This window comes from Thamnophis sirtalis, unplaced genomic scaffold, assembly GCF_051295495.1.
Source record: "Thamnophis sirtalis isolate CommonGarterSnake01/CBP01778 unplaced genomic scaffold, rThaSir2_p1.2 scaffold_13, whole genome shotgun sequence".
Lineage (NCBI taxonomy): Eukaryota > Metazoa > Chordata > Lepidosauria > Squamata > Natricidae > Thamnophis > Thamnophis sirtalis.
In genome coordinates, this window is record NW_028261393.1 from 58,457,887 (window position 1) to 58,483,660 (window position 25,774).

The 25,774-nt window shown below is 46.4% G+C and overlaps 1 protein-coding gene across 4 annotated transcripts in view; it reads left to right on the top strand.

The window, feature by feature from the left end:
* Positions 1–1,666: 1,666 nt before the first annotated feature.
* The window catches only part of MTMR1 (myotubularin related protein 1), a 36,179-nt gene continuing 12,071 nt past the window's right edge, over positions 1,667–25,774 (top strand). Inside the window, exons 1-14 of one of the 4 annotated variants that reach the window (XM_087726987.1) lie at positions 1,667–1,952; positions 2,957–3,062; positions 4,338–4,361; positions 6,877–6,927; positions 9,018–9,093; positions 11,265–11,359; positions 12,323–12,430; positions 14,196–14,294; positions 16,091–16,174; positions 17,995–18,144; positions 20,460–20,648; positions 21,118–21,303; positions 22,922–23,128; positions 24,252–24,344. In XM_087726987.1, coding sequence (XP_087583113.1) covers positions 1,789–1,952; positions 2,957–3,062; positions 4,338–4,361; positions 6,877–6,927; positions 9,018–9,093; positions 11,265–11,359; positions 12,323–12,430; positions 14,196–14,294; positions 16,091–16,174; positions 17,995–18,144; positions 20,460–20,648; positions 21,118–21,303; positions 22,922–23,128; positions 24,252–24,344 — 1,632 coding nt within the window. In that variant the 5' untranslated portion in view covers positions 1,667–1,788. The remainder of the gene's footprint in view (positions 1,953–2,956; positions 3,063–4,337; positions 4,362–6,876; positions 6,928–9,017; positions 9,094–11,264; positions 11,360–12,322; positions 12,431–14,195; positions 14,295–16,090; positions 16,175–17,994; positions 18,145–20,459; positions 20,649–21,117; positions 21,304–22,921; positions 23,129–24,251; positions 24,345–25,774) is intronic. The other 3 variants (XM_087726988.1, XM_087726989.1, XM_087726990.1) reach the window with 3 other exon arrangements.

The following is a 25,774-nucleotide window of genomic DNA, read 5'->3' on the forward strand; positions in this document are numbered from 1 at the left end:
AATGAAATACGCAACTTGTATCACAAGAAACTCAGATAACCCATTGTTCTCTTTTAAATGCTAGAGCAGAAAACTGAAAAGCTACCTAGACTCGAAACTCAAATTGAAGGTTATATAAGACATCTCTTTCCCCCCCCCCTTCCTACCCTGAAACTTTGTGCTTTGCGGTGGTAAATCCACAAGAAATGCCTGTTTCCTTCGTGACCCGTCAAAACCGCGGAGGACAAAATCGCGCTCGACGAAAGCGCGCATTTGACGTCATCACAGCGCGACGAAAAAAATTAAAAATTGAAATAAAATTAAAATTAAAGCAAGCCGATTCACATAAAGGTAAGGGTTAGGGTTAGGGTAGGGTTAGGTTAAGGGTTAGGGTTAGGTTTAGAGCGTTAGGGTTACGTTTAGCGTTAGGTTAAGGGTTAGCATTAGGTTTAGCGTTAGGTTAAGGGTTACGTTTAGGGTTAGGTTAAGGGTTAGGTTTGGGGGGGTTAGGGTAAGGTTTTCGCTTTATTTTTACATTTTTCGATCACAGCGCGATGTTTTCATCGCGCTGTGATGACGTCAAATGCGCGCTTTCGTCGAGCGTGATTTTGTCCTCCACGGTTTTGTGGTGGAACCGTTTCCTTTGGACTGGGGAGAATAAATTGAGACGCATTTGCTATTGTTTGTTTTTTCAAAGTAAAACACTACAGCTGTCCATTCTTGGAGGAAGGAAGTTAACCTAAAGTGGCAATTTTAAATGCCTTTAGTCTGAATCCCACCCATTTGTGTTGCCCAGCACCAAGGCATATAGGCTCTCCATCCGTAGAGAAATTAATGTTGTTTTGGGGGGCAGGGGGAGTATAACTTGGTGAAAATGCTCTTTTTTTTTTCTAAAAAGAAAAAAAACATGACTGGCTTAATTCATTACGAAATAAAAATCAAATATTTAATTATTTTTTTTCCTGATTTCTTTCCTGCAAGTTACAAGCATAGGGGAGGGGGCATCCTCAGCCCCGTGCATTTGCTGAGTTTAGGGTAGGATGGGCATTACTGTTGCCCTTAATATTCCTGGCTGGGGACGATGGGAGTTTGAAATCCAACCGGATTTGGAAGCCGGCCACATTTGAAATGCAAAGCTGTAAAGGGATCCAGTATATCCCATCATTGGCCCGGCCACAGCTACCGTGGAAGCATGGGGATGATGACCCAAAGAGAGGAAGGCACATGGGATATGGAGTCCTTCATGAGAGAGAGACTTCTGCATAGTACAGTGTTTCTCAACCTTGGCCACTTGAAGATGTCCGGACTTCAACTCCCAGAATTCCCCAGCCAGCGAATGCTGGCTGGGGAATTCTGGAAGTTGGAGTCCGGACATCTTCAAGTGGCCAAGGTTGAGAAACACTGAACTAGAACAAGCGTGGACTCCAACTCCCAGAATTCCTCCACCAGACTCAAATGTCAGCAGCTAGAAAAGATGGCTGGGGAATTCTGGGAGTTGGAGTCCAGACATCTTCAAGTGGCCAAGGTTGAGAAACACTGCAAGAATGGGAATATAAGCATTATACACGCCAACCTCGACACGTGTCCTTTGGCACATTCCCACATTTTGCACAACCACCCACTCGCCCCTCCTTTAGGCTCCGCACGCCCACCGCCCCCGTCCCTTCCTCAGCCGCCGCTCCGCAGGCCCAGCGCTCCCTCAGCCCGGCCGCCCTTCTCCGTGCCCGGGCTCTGCGCACCCCTCCCCGGCCTCCCTCCCCGTCGGGGCGGCTGAAGCGGCCCCTCCTGCTCGGCGCGGAAGCGTCCAACATGGAAGGCGGCAGGGCGGCGGCGGCAGCGGCGGCGGCGGCGCTGGGCGGCGGGCAAGGAGGCCCACCGGAGCCCGGAGGAGGCCCTGCCCGGAGGCCCTCCCGCTTGGCCGCCGCGGCACCCACGGCCCCGGCCTCGGCCGGCACGGAGCAGCCCGCAGACAGGTGAGGCAGGCCGGCAAGGGAGGAAGGAAGGAAGGGAGAGAAGAGCCGGGCCTGCGCGCCGCCACTCCAAAGCCCATGGTGCGCGGACGGGCCTGGCCGGAGCCGCCCTCCTCTGGCTTGGACGGGCGGGCCGGCGGTGGAACATGGGCTTTGTCGTCCTGCCCGGCGTTGACGTAAAGGGTTTGCCGGGGGAGGGGGGGGAGAGAACGCTGGAATTGGGCAACATGGGCTTTGTGGTCCCTTCCCTTCTCCCCCCACCCTGGCTGTAGTCTAGAAGAATGGGTGGGTGGGTGGAATTGGGGGCAACATGGGCTTTGTGGTCCCCATCTCTCCCCTCCCTGGCAGCCTGGAGTTGCTGTTGCCTTGAGGAAAGAGAGGGGGGTGCAGTCCAATTGGGTGACAGGAGGAGCTCTTTTTGGGGGGTGGGTGATGGGGTTTGTAGTCCATTCTCTGAGGGTGGGCAGGATGGACAGTTTGGGGTGGGTGGGGGGAGAAATGCTAAAAAAATTTTGCATCAACTTTTAAGAATCCTCACTTTGCGACCCTCTGCTGCCCTTTTCGCAGCTCACAAAACAAGTACAGGTGGTCCTCGGCTTACGACCACAGGTGAGGCCAAAATTGCTGCTGCTAAACGAGGCAGTGGGTGTTGCCTCATTTTACCACCTTTCCACCCCACGGTTGCTAAGCGAATCACTGCAGTTGATAAATTTAGTAACACCATCGTTAAGTGAGTCTGGCTTCCCCATTGACAAAAGGGGATCACATGCCCCACCCCCCCACCCCGTTGTACAGCAACCATCATAAATACGAGTCAGGTGTCCAAATTTTAATCCCGTGACCAGGAGGACTATGCTGCGACGGTGGTAAACGTGACAAATGTCCCTTTTTTTTCGGTGCCCTTGTAACTTCGCTCACCAAACCAACCGTTGTAAGTCGAGGACCACCTGTATAGATACAAAGGAGTTTTTAAGAAGCCAAATCACATGTTTCGTGTCCTCTTGCAGCCCTACAGGATCCCATGTTGAGTGGTGCAAGCAACTCATCGCTGCTACGATTTCTAGCCAGATTTCTGGATCTGTCCTCTCGGACAACGTATCCCGGGAATATCGGGTAAGTTTTTAATCTTAATTTATTTGATGCACCTCATCAGTGGGACTGAAGAGTCTTCAGACTAAAATAGAAATTAGAATTCTTTGTTGATTTCCATAAACTCTGATTGTACATGCAACAGTAGTGATAGATCATTAATCATAGTCCTTGTAAAAATATGTTCCCCATAAAGCATTAGATCAGTGTTTCTCAACCTTGGCCACTTGAAGATGTCCGGACTTCAACTCCCAGAATTCTGGGAGTTGAAGTCCAGACATCTTCAAGTTCCCAAGGTTGAGAAACACAGCTTTAGATACAACACTTAGTGGTAGTCATAGGATTCTAAATAAGCAATCAAACTGTCATGCATGTCAGCTAGACTTGCAACGGTTTCATTTAGTGTCCATTCAAAGTTACAACAGCCGTGGAAAAGTTACTTAAAAAAAAGATTTTCGCATTTACAATCCTTGTAGCATCCTCCACGGCCACGTGATCAAAATTGAGGTGCTGGGCAACTGGCTTGTACTGTTGCCGTATCCCAAGGTCACGTGATCTCTATCTCTATCTCTATCTCTATATCTATATCTATATCTATATCTATATCTATATCTATATCTATATCTATATCATCTATATCTATATATCTATATCATCTATATCTATATCTATATCTATATCATCTATATCTATATCATCTATATCTATATATCATCTATATCTATAATCTATATCATCTATATCTATATCATCTATATCTATATCATCTATATCTATATATATCTATATCTATATCTATATCTATATCTATATCATCTATATCTATATCTATATCATCTATATATCTATATCTATATCTATATCTATATCTATATCATCTATATCTATATCTATCTATCTATCTAATCTATCTATCTAATCTATCTATCTATCTATCTATCTATCTATCTATCTATCTATCTATCTATCTATCTATCTATCTATATATATTACAACCCCCCGGTATGCCCAAATATGGGAGGAAGATCACTACTTCCATTCTCTGTCCTTCGGCTCGTCACAAGAGACCATCCAGGCAGAAACCCAATATTTTTACTGTTGCCTTTTTGTTACATTTGTTGTATTTGTCCCTTTATTTATTTATCAGCACAAATACAACATACATACATACATACATACATACATTGTCAACACCTTCAAGAAATTAATGGAAGATATTCCACAAATGGAAATGGCTTTGTCTGAAATCAGGACTTGAGTCTATAACTCGTTGGATAATATCTGTATTTTAACTAACAGGTGTACAGGAAGCCCACCATAAGGGTAAGAATATATGTGCAAGCTATCAGCAAAGTTAGAGTCTTACCTGTTGTGTGGTTTTGTTTTGTTTTTCCTGTTGTGTTCAGAACTTGATGTGCCTTTGGTGTTTGTTCCTCTTGACTTCATACGTGGTTGTTTTCAAGATGCTGGGCCATCTCGCTATGCAGCATCACAGCTCGTTTGCCATAGAACCGTAGCATGTACATGCCGGTGCTTTCGTCAGCAATAGAAACCAGATTAGGAGCATATTTTAACTTTCCTTGGAAAAGCAGGGGGATGACAGGTTTTATCCTATTAATTCTGGCAAAATGGGTCCCAGCTTAACATGCTGCAGGCGGCAGAAGGTAATTTTTGCAGCCGTAACGCAGGCAGCGTGTTCGAGTGGTTGGGAGGAAAGTCTAAGGAAAGCCTTAATTTATTCTGGGTGTCAACAAGAGGCCAATCCATGCCTCTGGTTTACACACGCTTGATTGTCAAACTCTTCGGAGAGGGAGTCTCACTCAGGGCTCTGCAGTAGCCACTGGCAGGACTCCTCAATGGTTAAAACAGAGTCCTTCAGTCTCCCCAGGGTCCTGGGCAAAAGGCTACAGATTAACAGAGTTGGAAGGGGCCTTGTGGGTCATCTAGTCCAACCCCCAACGTTTCGCTACTCATCCAAGAAGCTTCTTTGGTTCCGAGGAAGCTTCTCGGATGGGAAGCGAAACATTTTCAAGGCAAAAGGTCCAATTTCCTTTTGAAAAAGCCCCTTGGGGACAACCGTGACCTGCATGATGGAGAATCTCCATAGAGATTCATTCGGGGATGATTATTTTTTTCTTTTTGCTCTGCTATCCTTTCCCCCAAAGTGCTCTCTTTTCCTCTTTCAAATTGTCAAATAGACAAGCAAGAAAATAAAACCAATTTGGAGAGTTTTCTGTCTCCTTCCCTGCTTTATAATGAGACCTTTAACCATATAATAAGTATGATGCCTATAGCGAACCTTAAAATAAAATATCAAGATGAAAAACCACTGCCAGGAAAACGTGGCTTTAAGTTTTTTTATTTGTGAAAGGCGAGGATTTTATTTTCAGTTAAATATTGCATTTTCCCCCTTGTCTCCCTATCTGATTGCTCAGCATTCAGCCAAACCTTTCCAGCTGCTTCTTATTTTTGTGTGCGCCAGATCTTCTACTATATTCTATACCCTTCCTCTGTGACAGACGAGACTTAAGGTGCAAAAGCTCAGTTCTGCTCCTTGAAATAGTATTCTATAAAGTGCAATCCACCGTAATCTTCTGAAGGTTGGCTGCTGATGGTTTGAAGGTCAATTGAACCCTGCTTTCCGAATGAAAGGGACCGAGATGAGAAGAGCTAGGGAATGTAACCAGTCCTTCAGCTCCAGAACGAAATGTGGGGCGGTAGGTGGGCAGTCAAAGGTGGGCAGAATAAGGAGATGGAGAGAGAAAGGTGTGCTCAAAAAGACCACCCTTTCTGCAACTGTAGAGCAGGCCTCTCCAAATTTGGCAACTTTAGGTCTTATGGATTTCAACTCTCAGAATTCCTGTTCTGTCCAAACTCCAAATGTTTGGAGACCCCTGCTCTATGGGAATCCTTTCAAAACTCTCTGCACCATATTGGTTCTGAGACCTTAGCACGACGAAGACTTGTGGACTTCACTTCCCAGAATTCCCACGGAGGCTGGGGAATTCTGGCAGTTGAAATCCACAAAAGTTGCCAAGATTGGGGATATCAGTTGACCTGGACGTTCTCAAAGGTATGTGAGGAAGACCAATGTAGCATCATTCTATGCCTTGCCCAACTGTCAGAGGAGATCCTGTCTACCTGCCCAACCATTTCAAAGGGACATTTTAATCAGGCGATCGGAACCGGGTGCCGTCAAACCCTGGCATGGCCCATTTCCCTGACTCTCACCTAAATCACCCTTTGGGCGAATGAGCAGATTCCAGACACTTTCGTTGCACTCTTAGCAAAAACGATCCTTTTCGTGGAAGCAACGAGGGAAGGGAAACGCCGTTGTTTGGTCTTCCGATTGTTGCATGGAATGTTTCTGCTACCAAGATGTGCTGCCGATCAGTTTCCTTCTGTCGTCTTTTTTTTAAAGCATGCTGGCTGCTTTTATCCTCTGCATTTTGCCTTTTTCATATTTTGAGAGGCTAAAAGATTTCTCGTGTCGAAAAGGACCAGGGCGTACTTGGTGTTCTGGGAGATTTAAGGCTTTTCTCTTCAAAGGATAGAAATGCATGCGCTCCTATTCCTTCCTTTCGTTTTGTGGCATTTTTCCCGTTTTAACCAAAGCGGCCGGTTTCGTAGGTGCAACCTGAAGACTTTTAATGTGTCCGATTGGGGGAAAGGTATGAAAAAAGCTGATGTTGAGGTTGGAAATATCTACTGTCTCTTTTTTGCAAAAAAAAATAAAAATGAAAAACAAGAGAATTCTGTCCTTTCACCTTGTTCTGTGCATGTTTTTACCCCACTCCTCTTCCTTCTGCTTGCCACTCGCTGCCACCTTGCAAATCAGGAGATTCAGGATGGAGGGAATGGCTATCCTTCTGATCCAGGAGTCGATCAGGTTCATATATTTATACTCCTATTTCATTCCCTAACTTCAAGAGCTGCTGTTTTTCCATGGGGCAACTGGGGGGGGGGGGGGGCTTTGGGGTTTTGAAGAACCTACCACGGGGGGGGGTGGGGGAGGTGGCTAAACGTTTTGGCACAGTGCCGAAAGAGGAGCATGTGTGTGTGTCTGTACGTGTGTTAGCACATGACAGAGCACCAAAACCCGGAAGTGAGATGGGTGATGGGGTTTGTAGATGGTCTGGTGAGCCCGCAGCCAGCCACTCTCTTCTGGGCTCTGCCGCACACATGCGCCCCGGCCAGCTGGTCTTTGCGCATGACGGAGTCCCCAGCTGTGTGCGCATGCGCACCATTGCTAGCTGCACTTCTGGGCTCTGTCGTGCGCATGTGTGAAGACCTGCTGGCTGGCATGTAGCCGCATGCTGGAACCTGAAAGAGAGCGGCTGACCACACTGCACCAACTGGCTGGCGCACATGCGCGTAACGGAACCCGGAAGGGCAGCTGCCAAGGGTGTGGCTGCCCAGAGGAGAGGGCCCCTGGGTGCTCCCTCTGTCACAGGTGCTGCGGCTTCCCCGTCAGGGAGCTGGCAAGTGAATCCCTGCCAAGGATCCTGGGGAGGGTCTTCTTCAAATGCCCCGAAGGTTAGCCTCCTTCCCCAGGGGCTCTGAGCCTTCCAGTCGGGGGTAATCCTTGAGTTACAACTATTCATTTAGCGGCCGAAGTTAAAAAACGGCTCTGAAAAAGAATGGACTTGTGACCATTTTTCACACTTAATGACCATTGCAGAATCCCCATGGTCACATGATCAAAATTCAGCCGCTCGGCAACCGACTCCGCTCTGACGGTCGCCTGGAGTCACGTGACCCCCTTTTTGTGTCCTCCTGGCAAGGAAGAAGAAGCCGGAGTCGCTTAACGATCTGGATGAGGAAGGTGGGAGAAGGGGGGCAGACCTCCCTTGGCCCCCACTGTCTCACTTAGCAGCGGAAAATTCAAGGTTCCCAATGAACATCGTAGGTCGAGGGTTGCCGGCCACGGGGGCTTGAATTTTGCCCTCAGGGACACCAAAACGTCCTTCCCTCCATTGTCCAAGCCGCCTGATGCCGTTAAGTGGGTATCCTGGCCTCTTCGAGCCGCGATTAACGCCAGCAGGGCTGAAAGAGGAGCAGCCTTCCAGTCCCTGGGTGATCTCTAAGACTTCCAGCAGGGGAGGAGACTTACAAAGCTTGGCTTACAACACCGCCTCCCTTTCCCTGAGCCCGTGATGAGGGGACACGCAGAGCCCCCTCAGAGGACATGCGTGCCATTACCAGATGCTCTTCCGGTTTCTGGCGCGCTGGCTGGTCTAGCCAGCTGATCTTAGGGTTCCGGGCGCACGTGTGCGTTTCAGTTTCGGCACTTGGTGCTGAAAAGATTCCCTGCCCTAAGCCTCACTGGAGCCTTTTAGATCCGTAGGGTTCCCCCCCACCCCTTTGGACAGGCTCCTGGGATAATCAGTCTGACTTTTGCGTAAGTCTTTCGCCGCTTAACCCTCATTGCTTCGTCTGCCTGTCGTCAAGATCAAAGCCATCCAGCTTCACGGATGCTCCGTAGAACCTGGACAGATTTACTCTGCCTTGATCAAGCTGGAGAGGTCCGGGATCGGCCACTGGGTCACCGTCTCCCCCCTCCCCTCCTGCTTGGGAATCCATTCCCTTCTTCTTAAACCTTCACCTGCAGGGACCCTCATCTTCACAGGGGGACGAACCACGTCCGTAACCTCAGCCTCTCCTCCCCCCACCGGTTCCTCAGATTTCCCGTCCCACTCCGCGGACACCCCGTGTGAGCCGGATTGGCCACACCCGATCCTTCGCAGAAGCAGAGTAGCGGGCGATGGAACTGGTATCCGAGTGGCGGGATCCTGTGATCTCCTGGCTCTTTGTCTGCAAACAAGTGTCTGCTCCCCGCCCCCCAGAGTACAAAACTGTAAATTGTGCGGCTTCTGTAACTTTCTAGCCAAAGCAACTTGCAGTGGTTTTTTTTCCGCTTTGAAAGCTTGTAGAAAGTGAGACCTGAAATTGAATTTTCCCCTTTTGGATCTCTGCCAGGCCCTGAGGGATGGGAACAAGCTGGCCCAGATGGAGGAAGCCCCTCTCTTTCCCGGAGAGTCCATCAAAGCGATCGGTAAGTGAGACCCCTCCAAGGGAGACTCCCGGCCGTAGACTTTCTCCTTGTGGCTAAGAGGTCGCAGCCAAGCGTCTCCCTTGTCGTTCGATATCTTCCTCAACGCGGCTGCGAGATTTTCATCTTTGCAGCCTTAATCCCTCCAACCCAAAGCGGGGGGGAGGGGGGGCTCGCTGAGCACAAAAGGCGACTCCCTCTGAAAAGAATTTTAATTACGAATTAACATAGCATTAAGCAAGCTGTGCGAGATGGATGTCTGAGTCTAATCCCGCAGATACTTAACTGCTCAGCAGTTTCATCCCAGTGCTTTGTTGTAGGGCTGGGGGGGGGGGGTGTTGGTCTTCCAATATTTGGAAATGAAATGTTGGTGATCTGAACTGCGTGTGGTTCCGCATCTCTTTTCCTCTTTCAAAGTCCATTTGTCAGGTTCCAAATAGCCTCCAAAATTAAATCAGAGTCCGAGGCAAAGGATTCCTCAAAGTCCCAATTGATTAAGAGAGCCATGTTGGCACATCTGGGAAAAGCCGAATCTGAAGGCTTCCCGGTTTTCCCCACCCAGCTGAAAGTTCAAGATCTTCCCCCCCACACCCACAAGTCCATCCCATGGCCCAATCTTCCACTACCACGTTGGCAGCTTCCACCCATCCAGTTCCGCCCAGGTGCAAAGACAAAGGATGACCTTGGCTTTCTAGAAAGAATGCTGTTATGGCTACATACTACCCAACTCCATATAATCCCCCCTACTATTTTCCCACAATAGAAAATGGACAGTAGAAAGTGTGGCAGGCCTGAAACCTAAAAAGAAAAGATGGCTTGCTGTGGCATGACACCATCGAAAAATCAAAGATAAGGCAAGTGAGGATTCTCAATCATCCAGGTCATAGCAGTTAGCAGTTAGACATATACCGCTTCATAGGGCTTTCAGCCCTCTCTAAGCGCTTTACAGAGTCAGCATATCGCCCCCAACAACAATCCGGGTCCTCATTTTACCCACCTCGGAAGGATGGAAGGCTGAGTCAACCTTGAGCCGGTGGGATTAGAACCACTGAACTGCAGATAACAGTCAGCTGAAGTGGCCTGCAGTACTGCACCCTAACCACTGTGCCCACCTCGGCTCTCGGTCATGGTTATCCCAAGGGTGCTTTTCCAAAAGGCAGCTGGATTTTCTTGGTTGTCATCTGAGAAGCTCAACTGAAGAAGCTACTTGCGTGAGAAATGAAACGTTTTTGAAAGAAAAACCTAAGAAAGTCCAGTTGTTTTTTTGGAAAAGCACCTTTGGGATAAAAGTGAACTAGTTGTAATGCATTTTCTATTTTCCTAAACTGGCTGGCTAGGGAATTCTGGGGGTTGAAGTCCATTTGTATTAAAGTTTTCCCTCCCTGGAGATTTCTTGCTCAATAATGAAAGCGTAACAGCACAATACTTGCTATTATACTGTGCTTGCTCTGTAGTAACATCTGGAAGACTTCTTTTTAATATCATCATCTTTGTGGGGGGTTTGAGAACAGGTGATAAAGCCATTGGCAAGGATGTTTAGCTACTAACTCTGTAGTCTAAGCCAGTGTTTCCCAACCTAGGCAACTTGAAGATGTCCGGACTTCAACTCCCAGAATTCCCCAGCCAGCAAATGCTGGCTGGGGAATTCTGGGAGTTGAAGTCCGGACATCTTCAAGTTGCCAAGGTTGGGAAACACTGGTCTAAGCAACTTGTGTGGGAGGAAAGTTAAAAAACTATTTAAGGATTGTACCAGGTGCTTTCATTCCATCAAAGAAGTTGATCCTTCTCACTTTGTATGGATTATATACTGACTGGGAAGGTGTATGTGTATATATTTTGTATAAAATTAAAATTTAAGACATCATCTGTGCTTAAAACATTCAATTTTTGACATGGGAATCCCTGTGCCTTTAGCGTTTCCTAAAATTGACATAGCTTGGTCTTTCTTTATTTTACTTTTCTATTGCAAAAATACGAAGCTGTAAAATGAAGGGCCGAGAAAGATTGGTGTTTTTTTTAAAAAATCCTTTATTATACCTTGCTATGCAAAGGGACTTTATTCCACCCGTCAGGCTGTATTCAAATCGGGATTTGAAAGCAGAGATTATATCTTGCACGAAAGAGTTTTCAATAAAGGGATGTAAGCACTAATAAAATGTCACCTTTTTCCTCAGCTAAAGATGTGGTCTATATCTGCCCATTCATCGGAGCCATCAGTGGCACATTGACAGTCACCGATTACAAAATGTATTTCAAGAATGTTGAGAGGGTGAGTCTTTGTTCTGTATTGCACATCATGCATTTTCTTTCTAGAATAGACTAGAGTAGAGTAGGATAGGATAGGATAGGATAGGATAGGATAGGATATATGGAAGGGAAGGGAATGGAATGAAATGGAAATAAGAATAGAGTAGAGAAGAACAGAACAGAACTGTTGGAAAGGACCTTGAGGTCTTCCAGTCCAACCCCCTGCTCAGGCAGGAAACCCTACACCACTTCAGACAAATGGTTATCCAACATCTTCTTTAAAACTTCCAGTGTTGGAGCATTCCCAGCTTCTGGAGGCAAGTTGTTCCAATGGTTAATTGTTCTAACTGCCAGGAAATTTCTAAGTTGCTTCTCTCCTTGATTAATTTCCACCCATTGCTTCTTGTCCTGCCCTCAGGGGCTTTGGAGAATAGTTTGACTCCCTCTTCTTAGTGGCAGCACCTCAGATATTGGAAGACTGCGATCATGTCTCTCCTGGTCCTTATTTTCATCAAACTAGACATCCCCAGTTCCTGCAACCGTTCTTCATATGTTTTAGCCTCCAGAGTCTCAACATCTTTTTTACATCGTGGCAACCAAAACTGGATGCCGTGTTCCAAGTGTGGCCTTCCCAGGGCTTTATCAAGTGGTATTAATCCTTCACGTGATCTTGATTCTCTCCCTCTGTTGATGCAGCCTAGAACTATGATGGCTTTTTTCTAGAGCAGTATGGCTACAACTTGGCTATTTCAAGATGCCTTAACGTCAACTGCCACATTAAGTTGCCATGTTTGAGAAACTCTGTTGCCCTCCCACTTTTTGCAACCAGAAATTTATGTAGGTATAAACTAAGCACAAAGGCCCACGGTGAGCTAACGTATCCTACAACAATTATTTTATCTTGTCCCAGGTGATAAATATTTACTCATGGGTGTATTTTAAAAAAACAAAGAAATGTTTGTTTGTTTTTTCATTCAAATTTCAGGATCCACATTTTGTCCTTGACGTTCCCCTTGGAGTAATAAGCAGAGTGGAAAAGATTGGCGTGCAGAGCCACGGAGACAATTCTTGCGGCCTCGAGATTGTTTGTAAGGTACGAATTGGATGTCTGTAGAGATTCTCAGCCCTCCAGGTCAGGGTTGTCCCCAAGGTGCTTTTTCAGGAGGCAACTGGACTGTCTTGTTTTTCCTTTTGAAGACATTTCGCTTCTCATCCAAGGAGCTTCTTCAGCTCTGACTGGATGGTGGGGAAGGGAAGGATTGATGCTCCGTGCAGACAGCTGGACATTTGCATCCTTTCAGAGGGTCATTGAGGCCACTTGGAGGTTCACCTGTGTCCTCAGGGTCACCTGAGTGGTGCAAATGGTTCCTGTAGTCTGCAGTTGTTTTTCCTCTGGAAATCCATTCCTCCTCCCACACCATTCCAAGGGCGTCCATCCCAAATTGTATAGCTAAAAACCTGTGAAGATTCTCATTCCTCCAAGTCATGGCTGTCTCAAAGATGCTTTTTTTTCAGGAGGCAACTGGACTTTCTTGTTTTTCCTTTTGAAGACGTTTCGCTTCTCATCCAAGAAGTCAGAGCTGAAGAAGCTTCTTGGATGAGAAGCGAAACGTCTTTAAAACAAAAAACAAGAAAGTCCAGTTACCTCCTGAAATAAGCACCTTTGGTTTAAAAAAAATGCTGCTTTTTGATTTCCGTACGGGGTTCTCCCCAACTCCCCAGTTGACCAAACAGTCAAAGATCCACGAACTTCTGCTAAGGTGTTTCATGGTAGAAAAGGTAAAAAGCCATTAGGAAGGAATCCTGCGAAGCCGCACAAGGAAGAGGCTCTCCGTTTGCCAGAATCCAAGTTCATCCAGGCTCAGAGAGCACAAAGGACCCAACAGTTCAGTCCTGAGTGCAAATAACTCTCTTCTGTCAAGTAATCCAAATTCAACTTCATGTGCTGCTTTTTTCCATCTTAGAAGAGAAGGCCAGACAGGTCGGGGAGATGTGGCCCGTTCCTTGTTTTGGGAGGCTCCGATCAATTATCAATTATTTGTGTGTTGCGATCCCATTTGAGAAGCAACTTTCCCAAGCTGCTCATAATTGTTGTCCTCGAAATCAAAAGTGTAGGATGGGATTTTACTGTGCCCAAAACATAAATTAAATCTCATTTTCTCTAGCAAGAATGTTCTGACCCAGGCTTCTCCCAAAAGCACGAGGCAGATTCCTGGTCCTGACAAAACCCCTTTTATTAAACAAATGTGAATTCCTCTCATTCACATTCAGCAAAGGCCTGGCAAACAGTCTTTCAAAAGTGAAGTTGTTACCACAGAGCTTATCTAGCTTGGAAAGCTGCCATGTAAATATTGTCCAAATGAGGTGCTGTGCAAGGAAAAGCTGGGCACAGAGTCTCTGGGATTCACGGACAGATCTTCACACTTCACACTTTCGCTCCTCCTTTATTTCCTATGGGAGGGGTCATTCACCGTCCACCTGTGCCTTTACTCCCAAGTTGACACTGATTTCTGAGCTGTTCTTTTCTTCTTGCAGCTCTGCGCATGCGCACACTAGGAACAGGCCCCAGCTGTTCCTCTGCCTCACTGCTGTCTAGCTCTGAAGGCAGCTGAGAACAGCCAGATGCCCTTGGCCCCCTCTCTGCCTCTGACGCAGAGCCCTCATCCGAGCCTTCCCCAGACTCCAGGACTGGCCCAGGTTCCTCCCCAACTTCCTCACTGTCCGAATCTGCTACCAGCTCTGCTGGCCTCTGGCAGGCCACAACAGAGAATCACCAATGCAAAATGCTTAAATTTCTATAACGTGCTGTAATTTTTTTCAATATATAACCCGTCAGAACTAAAGATATCTTTCGACAGGATATGAGAAACTTGCGGCTTGCTTATAAACAGGAAGAGCAGAGACTGGAGATCTTCCAGAACCTGATTACCCGAGCATTTCCTCTTTCTCACGACCTGGTAAGCCTGAAGGAGGAGTTCTTCCCTAGCAAAAGACACAAGGAAGAAGGAAGGAATGTAAATGCAGGGATATTTTTTCCCCGCAATCACAAGTCGTAAATATTATCACGGATGCTAGGAGGACAAGTTTAATTTTGTCCCTAACAGCCATGGGGAGAAGAGAGAGAGAGAGAGAGAGAAGAGCGGGACTGGCTTGTGCCAGTCAGTTACTTACAACCTCGACTTAACGACATCATTGACGACATCATAAGAGCCGAGGTGGCGCAGTGGTTAGAGTGCAGCACTGCAGGCCACTTTAGCTGACTGTTATCTGCAGTTCAGCGGTTCAAATCTCACCGGCTCAAGGTTGACTCAGCCTTCCATCCTTCCGAGGTGGGTGAAATGAGGACCCAGACTGTGGGGGCAAATATGCTGACTCTGTAAACCGCTTAGAGAGGGCCGAAAGCCCTATGAAGCGGTATATAAGTCTAACTGCTATTGCTATTGCTATATAGAGCCAAGGTGGCGCAGTGGTTAGGGTGCAGCACTGCAGGCCACTTCAGCTGACTGTTATCTGCAGTTCGGCGGTTCTAATCTCACCGGCTCAGGGTTGACTCAGCCTTCCATCCTTCCGAGGTGGGTGAAATGAGGACCCAGACTGTGGGGGCGATATGCTGACTCAATTTGCTAAAAAAATTTGTAAACTGCTTGGAGAGGGCTGAAAGCCCTATGAAGCGGTATATAAGTCTAATAAATAAATAAATAAATAAATAAATTGAACCCCAATTTCTGTCGCTAAGCAAGACTGTTGTTAAGTGAGCTTGCCCACATTTTACGACCTTTCTTGCCACAGTTGTGAAGTGAATCACGGCATTGACCCGGTTGTTAACAGCTTCCCCATTGACTTTGCTTGTCAGAAGTTCGCAAAAGGGGATCCTGTGTCTCTGGGACACGGCAACGGTCATAAGTATGAGCCAGTTGCCAAGCGTCTCAATTTTAATCACGGGGTTTAATCATGGAGCTTATGACAAAGGTCATAAGTGTGAAAAAATGGTCATAAGTCCCCTTTTTCAGCCCCGTGGTGGCTTTGAACCAGCGATGGGTTCTGATCAGTTCAGACCAGTTCAGCCGGATGGGGAGTAGCTTGGCGGCCTGAGTCGCTGGAACCGGCAGACAACCAGGCCTCCCACGGCCCTGAATCGGTTCTCTCGGCACCTCCGTAGGCGCCTCCGTCTTGTTTTTGGCTTCTGCGCATGCGCAGTGCAATTTTTGTTTTGCTGCGCATGCTCGCGTGCGCAGGGCATCCCTGAGCCAACCGGCAGTAGCGGCTGCCGGAAGCCACCACTGCTTTGAACGGCCACTAAATGGTGGCGTGACCCTGTGGAATCAGCTACCCCCAGAGGTCCGGACCTCACCCACCCTCTTGGCCTTCAGAAACGCTGTTAAAACCTGGCTGTTCCGGCAGGCCTGGGGCTGTTGACCTTATTATGTAGGTAGGGTCCAGCCCCGATCAGAACGTATGCGTGTTGGGGAATTTTTAAACTATTTTTTATTTTTATTTTGTTTTTGTTTTCTTGTTCTTTGTTGGCCGCCTGGAGTCCTCCGGGATTGGGCTGCCTATAAATCTAATAAATTGAATTGAATTGTACTAAATGAACTGTTGTAAGTCGAGGACTACCTATAATATTAAAAACGAGTGTGGGTAGTTAAGTTTGCTGTCCCGTAGCTTCCTTCTTCCTTCTGACAACTAGATCTCTGTGGAGATGAAGAGATGGAGCTCAGTGGCCCTGATTTTTGGCTTTTCTTCCCTCCTTCAGCCCTTCTTCGCCTTCAGTTACAAAGAGAAATTTCCTACTAACGGCTGGAAGGTTTATGATCCGGTGGCAGAGTATAAAAGACAGGTGAGCCTGGTTGATTTCCACCTTTGAAATGCCATCCAGTATCGAGCGTCCGGCGTATATACACAGGCACCTTTACAATAAGCAGGAGGCCCTGCTCCCTCGCCCTTATATTCCTTGGCCCCGTAGAGAAGGTCCTGTTTCTTCATCCCGGAGAGGATGTGGAATTGTTGACCAGGCGTTGAGAGATGACGGCTGAAGGGATGAATCTTCATAAATCTGAGTAAAGATGTTTGAAGAGCCCAGGTGGGAGATCTACCCAGCTTCAGGTAGATTCCTTTTGAACATCTTGGTCCTTACTTTGTGGTTCTTCTGTCTTCTACCTCCTTTGTGAAGACCAGGGGTGAAATGTCCGAACCGGTAGTAAAAAACGGTGCTTAAAAAAGGTTCCGATGATCAGCTGTGCCGCACAATTTATATTGGCTAGAAAGCCGGAAATCCTGCTTTGTAGCTAATCTAAATCATGGGGCACACTGTTCCCCTCCCCCTCGCTGTTCTACTTACCGTTGCAGACTCAGAAAAGGCTTCTTAGCGCCTGCAGTGCTTCTGCGAGCGCGAAGCAAACTGGTAGCAGACTTCAGAGCATTTCACCCCTGGTGAAGACACAACTACAAGTATGAGTACTCATGAATTTGAGTAGAGATGTTTGAACGGCCTGGGTGGAACATCTACCTAACTCCAGGTGGACGCCTTTTGAACATCTTGATTCTAAGTTTGAGGTTCTTCTGCCTCCTTTGTGAAGACACAACTACAAGCAAGAGGAAGAATATTTATAGCTCAGGGTTGGAATAAGGGCTCCTCGGGGCTCTCTGAGCTTGGTTGAAGACGTTTCATTGCCAAATTAGATAACTTGGTGACCAGCATTGATGATGTTACCTAGTTTGGTAAGGAAACTTCTGCAAGAAAACCACCAAGCTCAGAGAGCACCAAGGAATCCTCAACTACAAGTGTATTTTATCAACCTCAAGTGTGAAAACTCATCTAGTAAGAGTGCGTGTCTTTTCATTCATCCAAGTACTAGCTACTTCACAGTGAAATCAGTGTGAAAGCTAATTCCATTCCTTCCTGTGAAGTGGAAACCATGTGGATGGATTGATCAATAGATCCCTGTTTATTTTATTCATTTATTAAATTGATAGGCCGCCCATTTCACTATCTAGCGTCTCTGGGCCACAGGTGGCATTCTACCGGTTCGGATTCCTTCGCCCGAACCGGTAGCAGAAATCGTGGCTGGCCCCGCCCGCCCACCCTGGCTCTACAGCATCCCATTTAGGCCATTTTTTGCCAAAGGCACTTCCACAGTGCTGACATTTGTGAACCAGTAGGGAAAGTAAGTGAATACCACTCCTGCTGTGGACGTATCATGTGAAGTGTGCAACCTTTTATTACAAAAGGTGCATACACATGTTATGGTTTGAATGGTTTGAATACAAAGTACATTCTGGAGGATATTTGTCTCTGCCAATAGGAAAATAATCATAATGAATGTATATATTTGACTATCAATTCTCTGCCAAAATTACTCAAGGTTGTGTACAGTATACAATTGAGCTAAATGGATATAACACATTAACACAATACGTTAAGAGTAGGGAAAATAACAGGTGTCTTACCTGTTTAATATTCGCACCAGGAATTTTAAACTTTAAGCTGCCTGCCTGCTGTGTTCCCAAACATTATACTGCATTTGCGTAATTTTTAATCCAGAAAATAAAAATAAAATACTCTACCGAATTATTTATAACAATTCGGTTACGATTGCTTCCTGCAGCCGGTTTCTCATTTTCAAAGTTTGATGTATATAAAAATGTTTTGTTTTCAAGGGTTTACCCAACGAGAGCTGGAAAATATCCAAAATTAACAGCATGTATGAATTTTGTGACACATATCCTGCCGTTCTTGTTGTGCCAACCAGCGTCAAAGACGAAGACGTCTCCCGGGTGGCTGCATTCAGAGCGAAAGGCAGAGTTCCAGTAAGTGAGGCTGAGATTCAAAATGTTGATATATCAAACTTCATCGCACCCTCCTACCGTAACTGACATGTTTCCATGAACGCTTAATTATAAACCAGATCATTCCTCAAGGATATAGGCTGAATTTATATTAAGGAAAGCTGTATTGAAAGAGGATGTGCTTGGCTTTAAAAGTGGAGAAAGAATAGCACTTAGCGGACTTATATCCCGCTTCACGGTGCTTTCCAGCCCTCTCTAAGCGGTTTGCAGAGCCCAGCCTCTTTTCCCCAACAATCCGGGTCCTCATTTTACCCACCTCGGAAGGCTGAGTCAACCTTAGTTGGTCAGGATTGAACTCCTGGCAGTGGGCAGAGTTAGCCAGCAATAGCAAGCAATAGCACTTAGACTTATATCCCGCTTCACAGTGAAGGGCTTTACTTTTAAAGCCCTTCATGGTTTAGGACCTGGCTACCTGAGAGACCGTCTCCTGCCATTTACCTCCTAGAGATCTATGAGATCGCACAGATTAGGCCTCCTCCGGATTCCATCTGCCGGTCAATGTCGGCTGGCGACCCCCCAGGGAAGGGCCTTCTCTGTAGCTGCTCCGGCCTTATGGAACGATCTCCCCGTGGAGATCCGGACCCTTCCTACTCTCCCGGCCTTCCGCAAAGCAATTAAGGCCTGGCTCTTCCAGCAGGCCTGGGGCTGTTGATTTATCCAGCCCCATTTTATCTTATGAATGTTGTGTGATTTTAATGTTTGTACTTTTTAATTTTTATATGTTCCCCTCCCTTCTTTTTCTGTAAGCCGCCCTGAGTCTTTCGAGAGTGGGCGGCATACAAGTCCTAACAAACTCAAACTCAAACAGTGCTTTCCAGCCTTCTCTAAGGGGTTTACAGAGTCAGCCTCTTGCTCCAACAATCCGGGTCCTCATTTTACCCACCTCGGAAGGCTGAATCAACCTTAGTTGGTCAGGATTGAACTCCTGGCAGTGGGCAGAGTTAGCCTGCAATAACAAGCAATAGCACTTAGACTTATATACTGCTTTACAGTGCTTTCCAGCCTTCTCTAAGGGGTTTACAGAGTCAGCCTCTTGCCTCCAACAATCTGGGTCCTCATTTGACCCACCTCGGAAGGAGGGAAGGCTCAGTCAACCTCGAGCCGGTCAGGATCGAACTCCTGGCAGTGGTCAGAATTAGCCTGCAATGCTGCATTCAAACCTCTGCACCACCACGGCTCTATCAAGAAACATTGATAACCTGTCCTATGCTAACAAAATGAATCTGATAGCTGACAATGCAAGGATCTGCAGACTCTAGTACTAAAATTCAAGGAGCTCAGTGAAAGAATCGGAGGAGACGTAATAGGTGTTCCAGGCGTTTTAAGTGGGCAGAGTTGTATAAAAATAGTTCTCTGTGGGTTTTTTGCTATTCTTGGAAAATTGCATTCAGTTTTGGTCACCACAATACAGAAAAGACGTTGAGGCTCTAGAAAGGGTGCAGAGAAGAGCAACCAGGAGGATGAGGGGACTGGAGGCTCAAACATACGATGAACGGTTGCAGGAACTGGGCCTGGCTGGTCTAGGGAAGAGAAGGACCAGGGGAGACAGGATAGCATCTTCCAATATTTGAGGGGCTGCCCCAGAGAGGAAGGGAGGTCAACCTATTCTTCAAAACACTGAATGGCCAGACAAGAAACAATAAATGGAAACTAATTAAGGAGAGAAGCAACCTGGAATTAAAGAGGAAATTTCCTAACAGGGAGGACAATTAACCAGTGGAACAGTTTGCTTTCAGAACTTGTGGATTCTCCAACACTGGAGGTTTTTAAGAAGAGACCGGACAGCTATTTGTCTGAAATGGTGTAGGGCTTCCTGCCTAAGCAGGGGGTCAGACTAGAAACCTCCCAAGTTCCCTTCCAGCTCTGTCATTCTGTTCTTGCTCGGAAAAGCCGAGGTGGCGCAGTGGTTAGAGTGCAGTACTGCAGGCCACTTCAGCTGACTGTTATCTGCAGTTCGGCTGTTCAAATCTCACCGGCTCAAGGTTGACTCAGCCTTCCATCCTTCCGAGGTGGGTGAAATGAGGACCCAGACTCTGGGGGCGATGTGCTGACTCTGTAAACCGCTTAGAGAGGGCCGAAAGCCCTATGAAGCGGTAGATAAGTCTAACTGCTATTGCTATTGCTCTTTTGTACAGTGATTGCTTCCCATTGGTTAATTGCATCTTCTCAATGCATCCCATTTAACGTGAGTGTCAGCAAGAGCTTTTATTCGTAAATTAGTTCCTTTCTCTCCACTGCCCCTCCCCCCCATCCTCCCCCCCTACCCCTTAATCCAGGTGTTGTCCTGGATCCACCCCGAGAGCCAGGCCACCCTCACCCGGTGCAGCCAGCCCCTCATCGGGCCTAACGACAAGCAGTGCAAAGAAGATGAAAAGTACTTGCAGACCATCATGGACGCCAACGCTCAGTCGCACAAGCTCTTCATCTTTGACGCCAGGCAGAACAACGTCGCTGACACCAACAAGGTAGGAGAGGCACCGTGGAGGAGGGTGGGGATTAAAGGAGCATCGGCAAAGCCAAAAAAAAAAAAGTACAATTTGGTTTCTATTGGAATGTCAACTTGTTGAGCGTTCATTGTTCTTTATTTATGTTTATCCCACCTTTATTATTTTTATAAATAACTTGAGGCAGTCAACATAGCTAATACTCCTTCCTCCTCCTATGGGCCCCACACCAAAAACCCTGCAAGGTGGGTTGGGCAGAGAGAGAGAGAGAGAGCAAGACTGGCTTAAATCACCCAGCTGGCTTTCATGCCTAAAGCGGGACTAGAACTCACCGTATCCTGGTGATTGGCCCAAAGTCACTCACCTGGCTTTCATGCCCGAGATGGTAGGACTAGAACTCACCACCTCCTGGTCTCTAGCCTGGCGCCTGAACCACTGGACCAAACTGTTTCTCCGCCTAATGCACAGGGGTGACCCATTGTAATTTCAGACCAAAGGCGGAGGCTACGAAAGCGAAAGTGCCTATCCCAACGTGGAACTGATCTTCCTGGAAATCCCGAATATCCACGTGATGAGGGAATCGCTGCGCAAGCTGAAAGAAATCGTTTACCCCACCATCGATGAATCCCGCTGGCTGTCCAACGTGGAGAGTACGCACTGGCTGGAATATATACGGGTAAGGGAAGGAATGTGGGATCATATCGTGCTTATATGATGCTTCTCTTTAGGCTGTCTTCTCTCTCCCGTCGGGAAAGATTTTATATCCAAGTAATTATTTTATTTTATTTATAAATTATTATTTTTGAATAAACACAAACAGACAAAACACCCCCCCCAAAACCATCTTCCATTATAAATTGTAGAAAGTGTGTTAATTGGTTACAAAAACTTCCGTGCATCCCTTCCACAGTCATCACCTACAATTCATATCAAATATATTTTAAATCATATATATATATATGTGTGTGTGTGTGTGTGTGTTTTATTTGTGCTGATAAATAAATAAGAAATAAAAAACACAAATATAACAAAGGCAACAGTAAAAATATTGGGTTTCTGTCGTGATGGACTCTTGTGACGAGCCGATTGACAGATGATGGAAGCAGTTAGCTTCCTCCCATAATTGGGGCTTACCAGGGGTTGTAAAAATCATATATATATATATATATATATATATATATATATATATATATATATATATATATATATATATATATATATATATATATATATATATATATATATATATATATATATATATATATATACATACATACATACATACATACATACATATAAAATGTTTTCTGAGGTTTTTGCGGGTGTTAGTATGTAGGTCTCTAGTTATTCGGGTTTTCTCCCGCGTAAAATTGGAGATGTCTTGGCGACGTTTCAACGAAGTCTCATTCATCATCTTCAGGCTTCTTCAGGCTTGGTGCTTCCAGGAGCAATGTGAGATCTCGGCTGTTTCTTCCTTTTAACTGCCAGTGGGGGGTTGAACTGATTGGGTGGGAGCTTGGCTGTGTCCTGATTGGGTGGAGGTGTGTCCTGGTTGGGTGGAGGTGTGTTCTGATAGGTTGGAGGTTTGTGTTCCATGTAAGGATAGGAGGGGTTTAAAGAGGCTAATGGTGCATTTGCAGTCTGGCTTCTGGTCCTCGGTCGTGCCTCCTCATCAGTGTGGGTTTTTGTCTGCTTTCTTTGTGGGTGTTTGGTGGTGATATTCTATGTGGCTCTTGTGAGTGTGGGCCTGGTGTCATTCATCATGTTAGGGACTCGTTTATCAATAAGGGCAGGCTTCCAAATGGCTGGCAGGTGGGACGATACCTTTGATGAAAAGGAGAACGAGGGGACTGGAGACTAAAACATATGAAGAACGATTGCAGGAACTGGATATGTCTAGTTTGATGAAAAGAAGGACCAGGGGAGACATGATAGCAGTCTTCCAATATCTCAGGGGTTGCCCCAAAGAAGAGGGAAGTCAAACTATTCTCCAGGGCACCTGAGGGCAGAACAAGAAGCAATGGGTGGAAACTAATTAAAGAGAGAAGCAACATAGAACTAAGGAGAAATTTCCTGACAGTTAAAACAACTAATCCAGTGGAACAGAATTTGCCTCCAGAAGTTGTGAATGCCTCAAGAGTGGAAGTTTTTAAGAAGATGTTGGATAGCCATTTGTCTGAACCGGTACAGGGTTTCCTGCCTGAGCAGGGGGTTGGGCTAGAAGACCTCCAAGGTCCCTTATTCGATTATATCTCAACTTGGATTTTTTTTTTCTTCTTCTTTTTTTCTAAAAGATGCTTCTGGCCGGAGCTGTGAGAATTGCTGACAAAATTGAGTCTGGGAAAACTTCGGTGGTGGTTCATTGCAGCGATGGTTGGGACCGGACCGCTCAGTTGACTTCCTTGGCGATGCTCATGCTGGACAGCTACTACCGGACCATCAAAGGCTTCGAGGTCCTCTTGGAGAAGGAGTGGATGAGTTTCGGGCATCGCTTTGCCCTGGTGAGCATCGTCACGCCAGACGGAAAGGGGATCACTCGGGGATTTAAGTGTGGAAACTCAAGAGGGCAGCAGTCCCTCCAAAGCGCCAGCGGAGACGGTTGGCCAAAGGAGGCCGGTCTCCATTCCTGGTTTCTGGTTTAGCAACTTCCTCTTGGGTCCTCCCAAGGGGCTTTTTTTCTCAAGAGGCAACTGGACGTTTTGGTTTCTCTTTGAGGATGTTTTGCTTCTCATCCAAGAAGCTATTTTGGATTTGGATTTGTTTATTATTTATAGGCCGCCCTTTTCCCTGAGGGGACTCAGGGCGGCTTACAATCCATAGGGAGGGGGATACAAGACAATAAAACAATAAACATGAAAACAGTGCAAGTAAAAATAAAACACAACATTCATCATTCGGGTGGGGACAGATTACGATCTTTATCCCCAGGCCTGTCGGGACAGCCAGGTCTTGAGGGCTGTGCGGAAGGTCTGGAGGGTGGTGAGGGTACGAATCTCCACGGGGAGATCGTTCCAAAGGGTCAGAGCTACTACTGAAAAGGCTCTCCTCCACGTAGTTGCCAGTCGACACTGACTGGCAGATGGAACTCAGAGGAGGCCTAATCTATGTGATCTAATAGGTCGCAAGGAGGTATGTCAAAACTGAACAGCTCCCTCTCAACAGAAAGTGAGGGGAACATCATCATCTACTTCTAGTCTACAACACAGATCCTTTTGGCAGTTCCACGAAGGCTCCAGACCCATTTGCACTACTTAAATAACCCTGAGGACACAGATAAAAACTCCCAAGTGGCCTCAACGATTGCCTAAAAGGCTGCAAATGACCAGCTGCCTGCAAGGAGCATAAATCCTTCCCTTCCCCACCATCCAGTCGGAGCTGAAGAAGCTTCTTGGAGGAGAAGCGAAACATCTTCAAAGAAAACACAAGAAAGTCCAGTTGTGTCTTGAAGAAAAAAAGCCCCTTTGGGACAACCATGAACCTGGGTGGTGGAGAATCGCCAGAGACGATTCCACTTGGGTTGTCTATGGAGATTCTCCATCGTCCAGGTTTTCAAAAAGCAGCTGGTTTCCCCCCCCCCCCTTGAAAATGGTTCTCTGAGATCCTTTTTGTTTCCCTCCCCTACAGCGAGTCGGTCACGGAGATCACGATCACGCAGATGCTGACAGATCCCCCATGTTCCTGCAGTTCATTGATTGTGTCTGGCAAATGACGAAGCAGGTGAGAACTTAAAACACATTGATTCGTTTATTTTTTTACTTGTTTAACCTGTTTCCCCACCCGAATTGTATGAATGTTGTGCTTTTAACGATGTATTGTTTTATGTGTTTAACATGGTTTGTCCTCCCTCCCCCTGAACTGTGAGCCGCCCTGAGTCCCCCCAGGGAAAAGGGCAGCATACAAATAAAATATCTATCTATCTATCTATCTATCTATCTATCTATCTATCTATCTATCTATCTATCTATCTTCTAAGAAAGACTCTTGGAAGCTAACACAGAAAGGGGTCGAGTGAGACTGGTTTTCAAGCAGAAAACCTAGAGTGATGTTTGTTGTCTTTTCTGCTTAGGATGAGCTCACACGAGACCGATAAACTTGAATTTATAAACTCGTTTTTGTCCCAGTAGCCATCATTCCTAGCTCTGTGCTGCAGTAGCTAGTTTACATATCAAAAGCATCTAATGAAGGGCGTGCAAAGCCTTGAGGTTCGCCAATTCAGAACAAATTAATAACAAAGCTTCTTTTCTTAAGGTTTTTAAGGACATCATTTATAAAAGCGACAGTACTTGAGGTACCTGGTCACTTCGTGCAACAGTTCCAACCTTACTTTCTGCTCATCCCTAAAGAAAAGTGATTCTTGGAATTGCTAACCGAGTGTTCTTAGTTAAGCTTTTACAAAGGAGACTTTATTTGAAAAAAGCCATGCCTTCTCAGCTTCCTTCTGGCCACCTTTCCATCTCCACCTCACCTCCAGCAATACCTGGATCCTGAGATACCGAAGGTCCCTAACCTCTTGGCCTTTAGGAAGATTTTGAAGCCCTGTTACTTTTCCGCTGGGTGTTTGGGCTTGGAGGAAAAACTTTTCTTTTATTTGTTCCTGATACTGTCTTTTCTAAATTAATAGGAGTAGGAATAGAGTAGAGTAGAGTAGAGCAAGAAAGTAAAGAATAGAATGTATTGGAATGAAGAGTTGGAAGGGACCTTGGAGGTCTTCTAGTCCAACCCCCTGCTTACTCAGGAAATCCTATAGCCGTGATGGTGAACCTGTGAGCTATGGAGACGCTAGCCGTCACCTCAACTCAGCTCCACCACATATGCGTGCGTGCCTCCCCCAGCCAGCTGGTCTTCAAGTCTCTTGTCACGCATGCGTGGGGTATGTGCATGTGTGGGGGCGGGGCATATGCACGGGTGCCACGCACACATTGCATTTTGGGGGTTTGGGTGTGGTTTGGGCACTTGGTCTGGAAAAGGTAGCCATCCCTGCCCTCTGGCACTTCAGGCAAAGGGTTGTCCAGTCTCTCCTTTAAAACATCCAGTGTTGGAGCACCCAGAACCTCTGGAGGCAAGTCAGTATTGAAACACAGGATTCTTTCTTGGCCTGGTGTGGTTGGGCACACAAGGAATTTGTCCCCGGTGCATAAGCGCTCAAC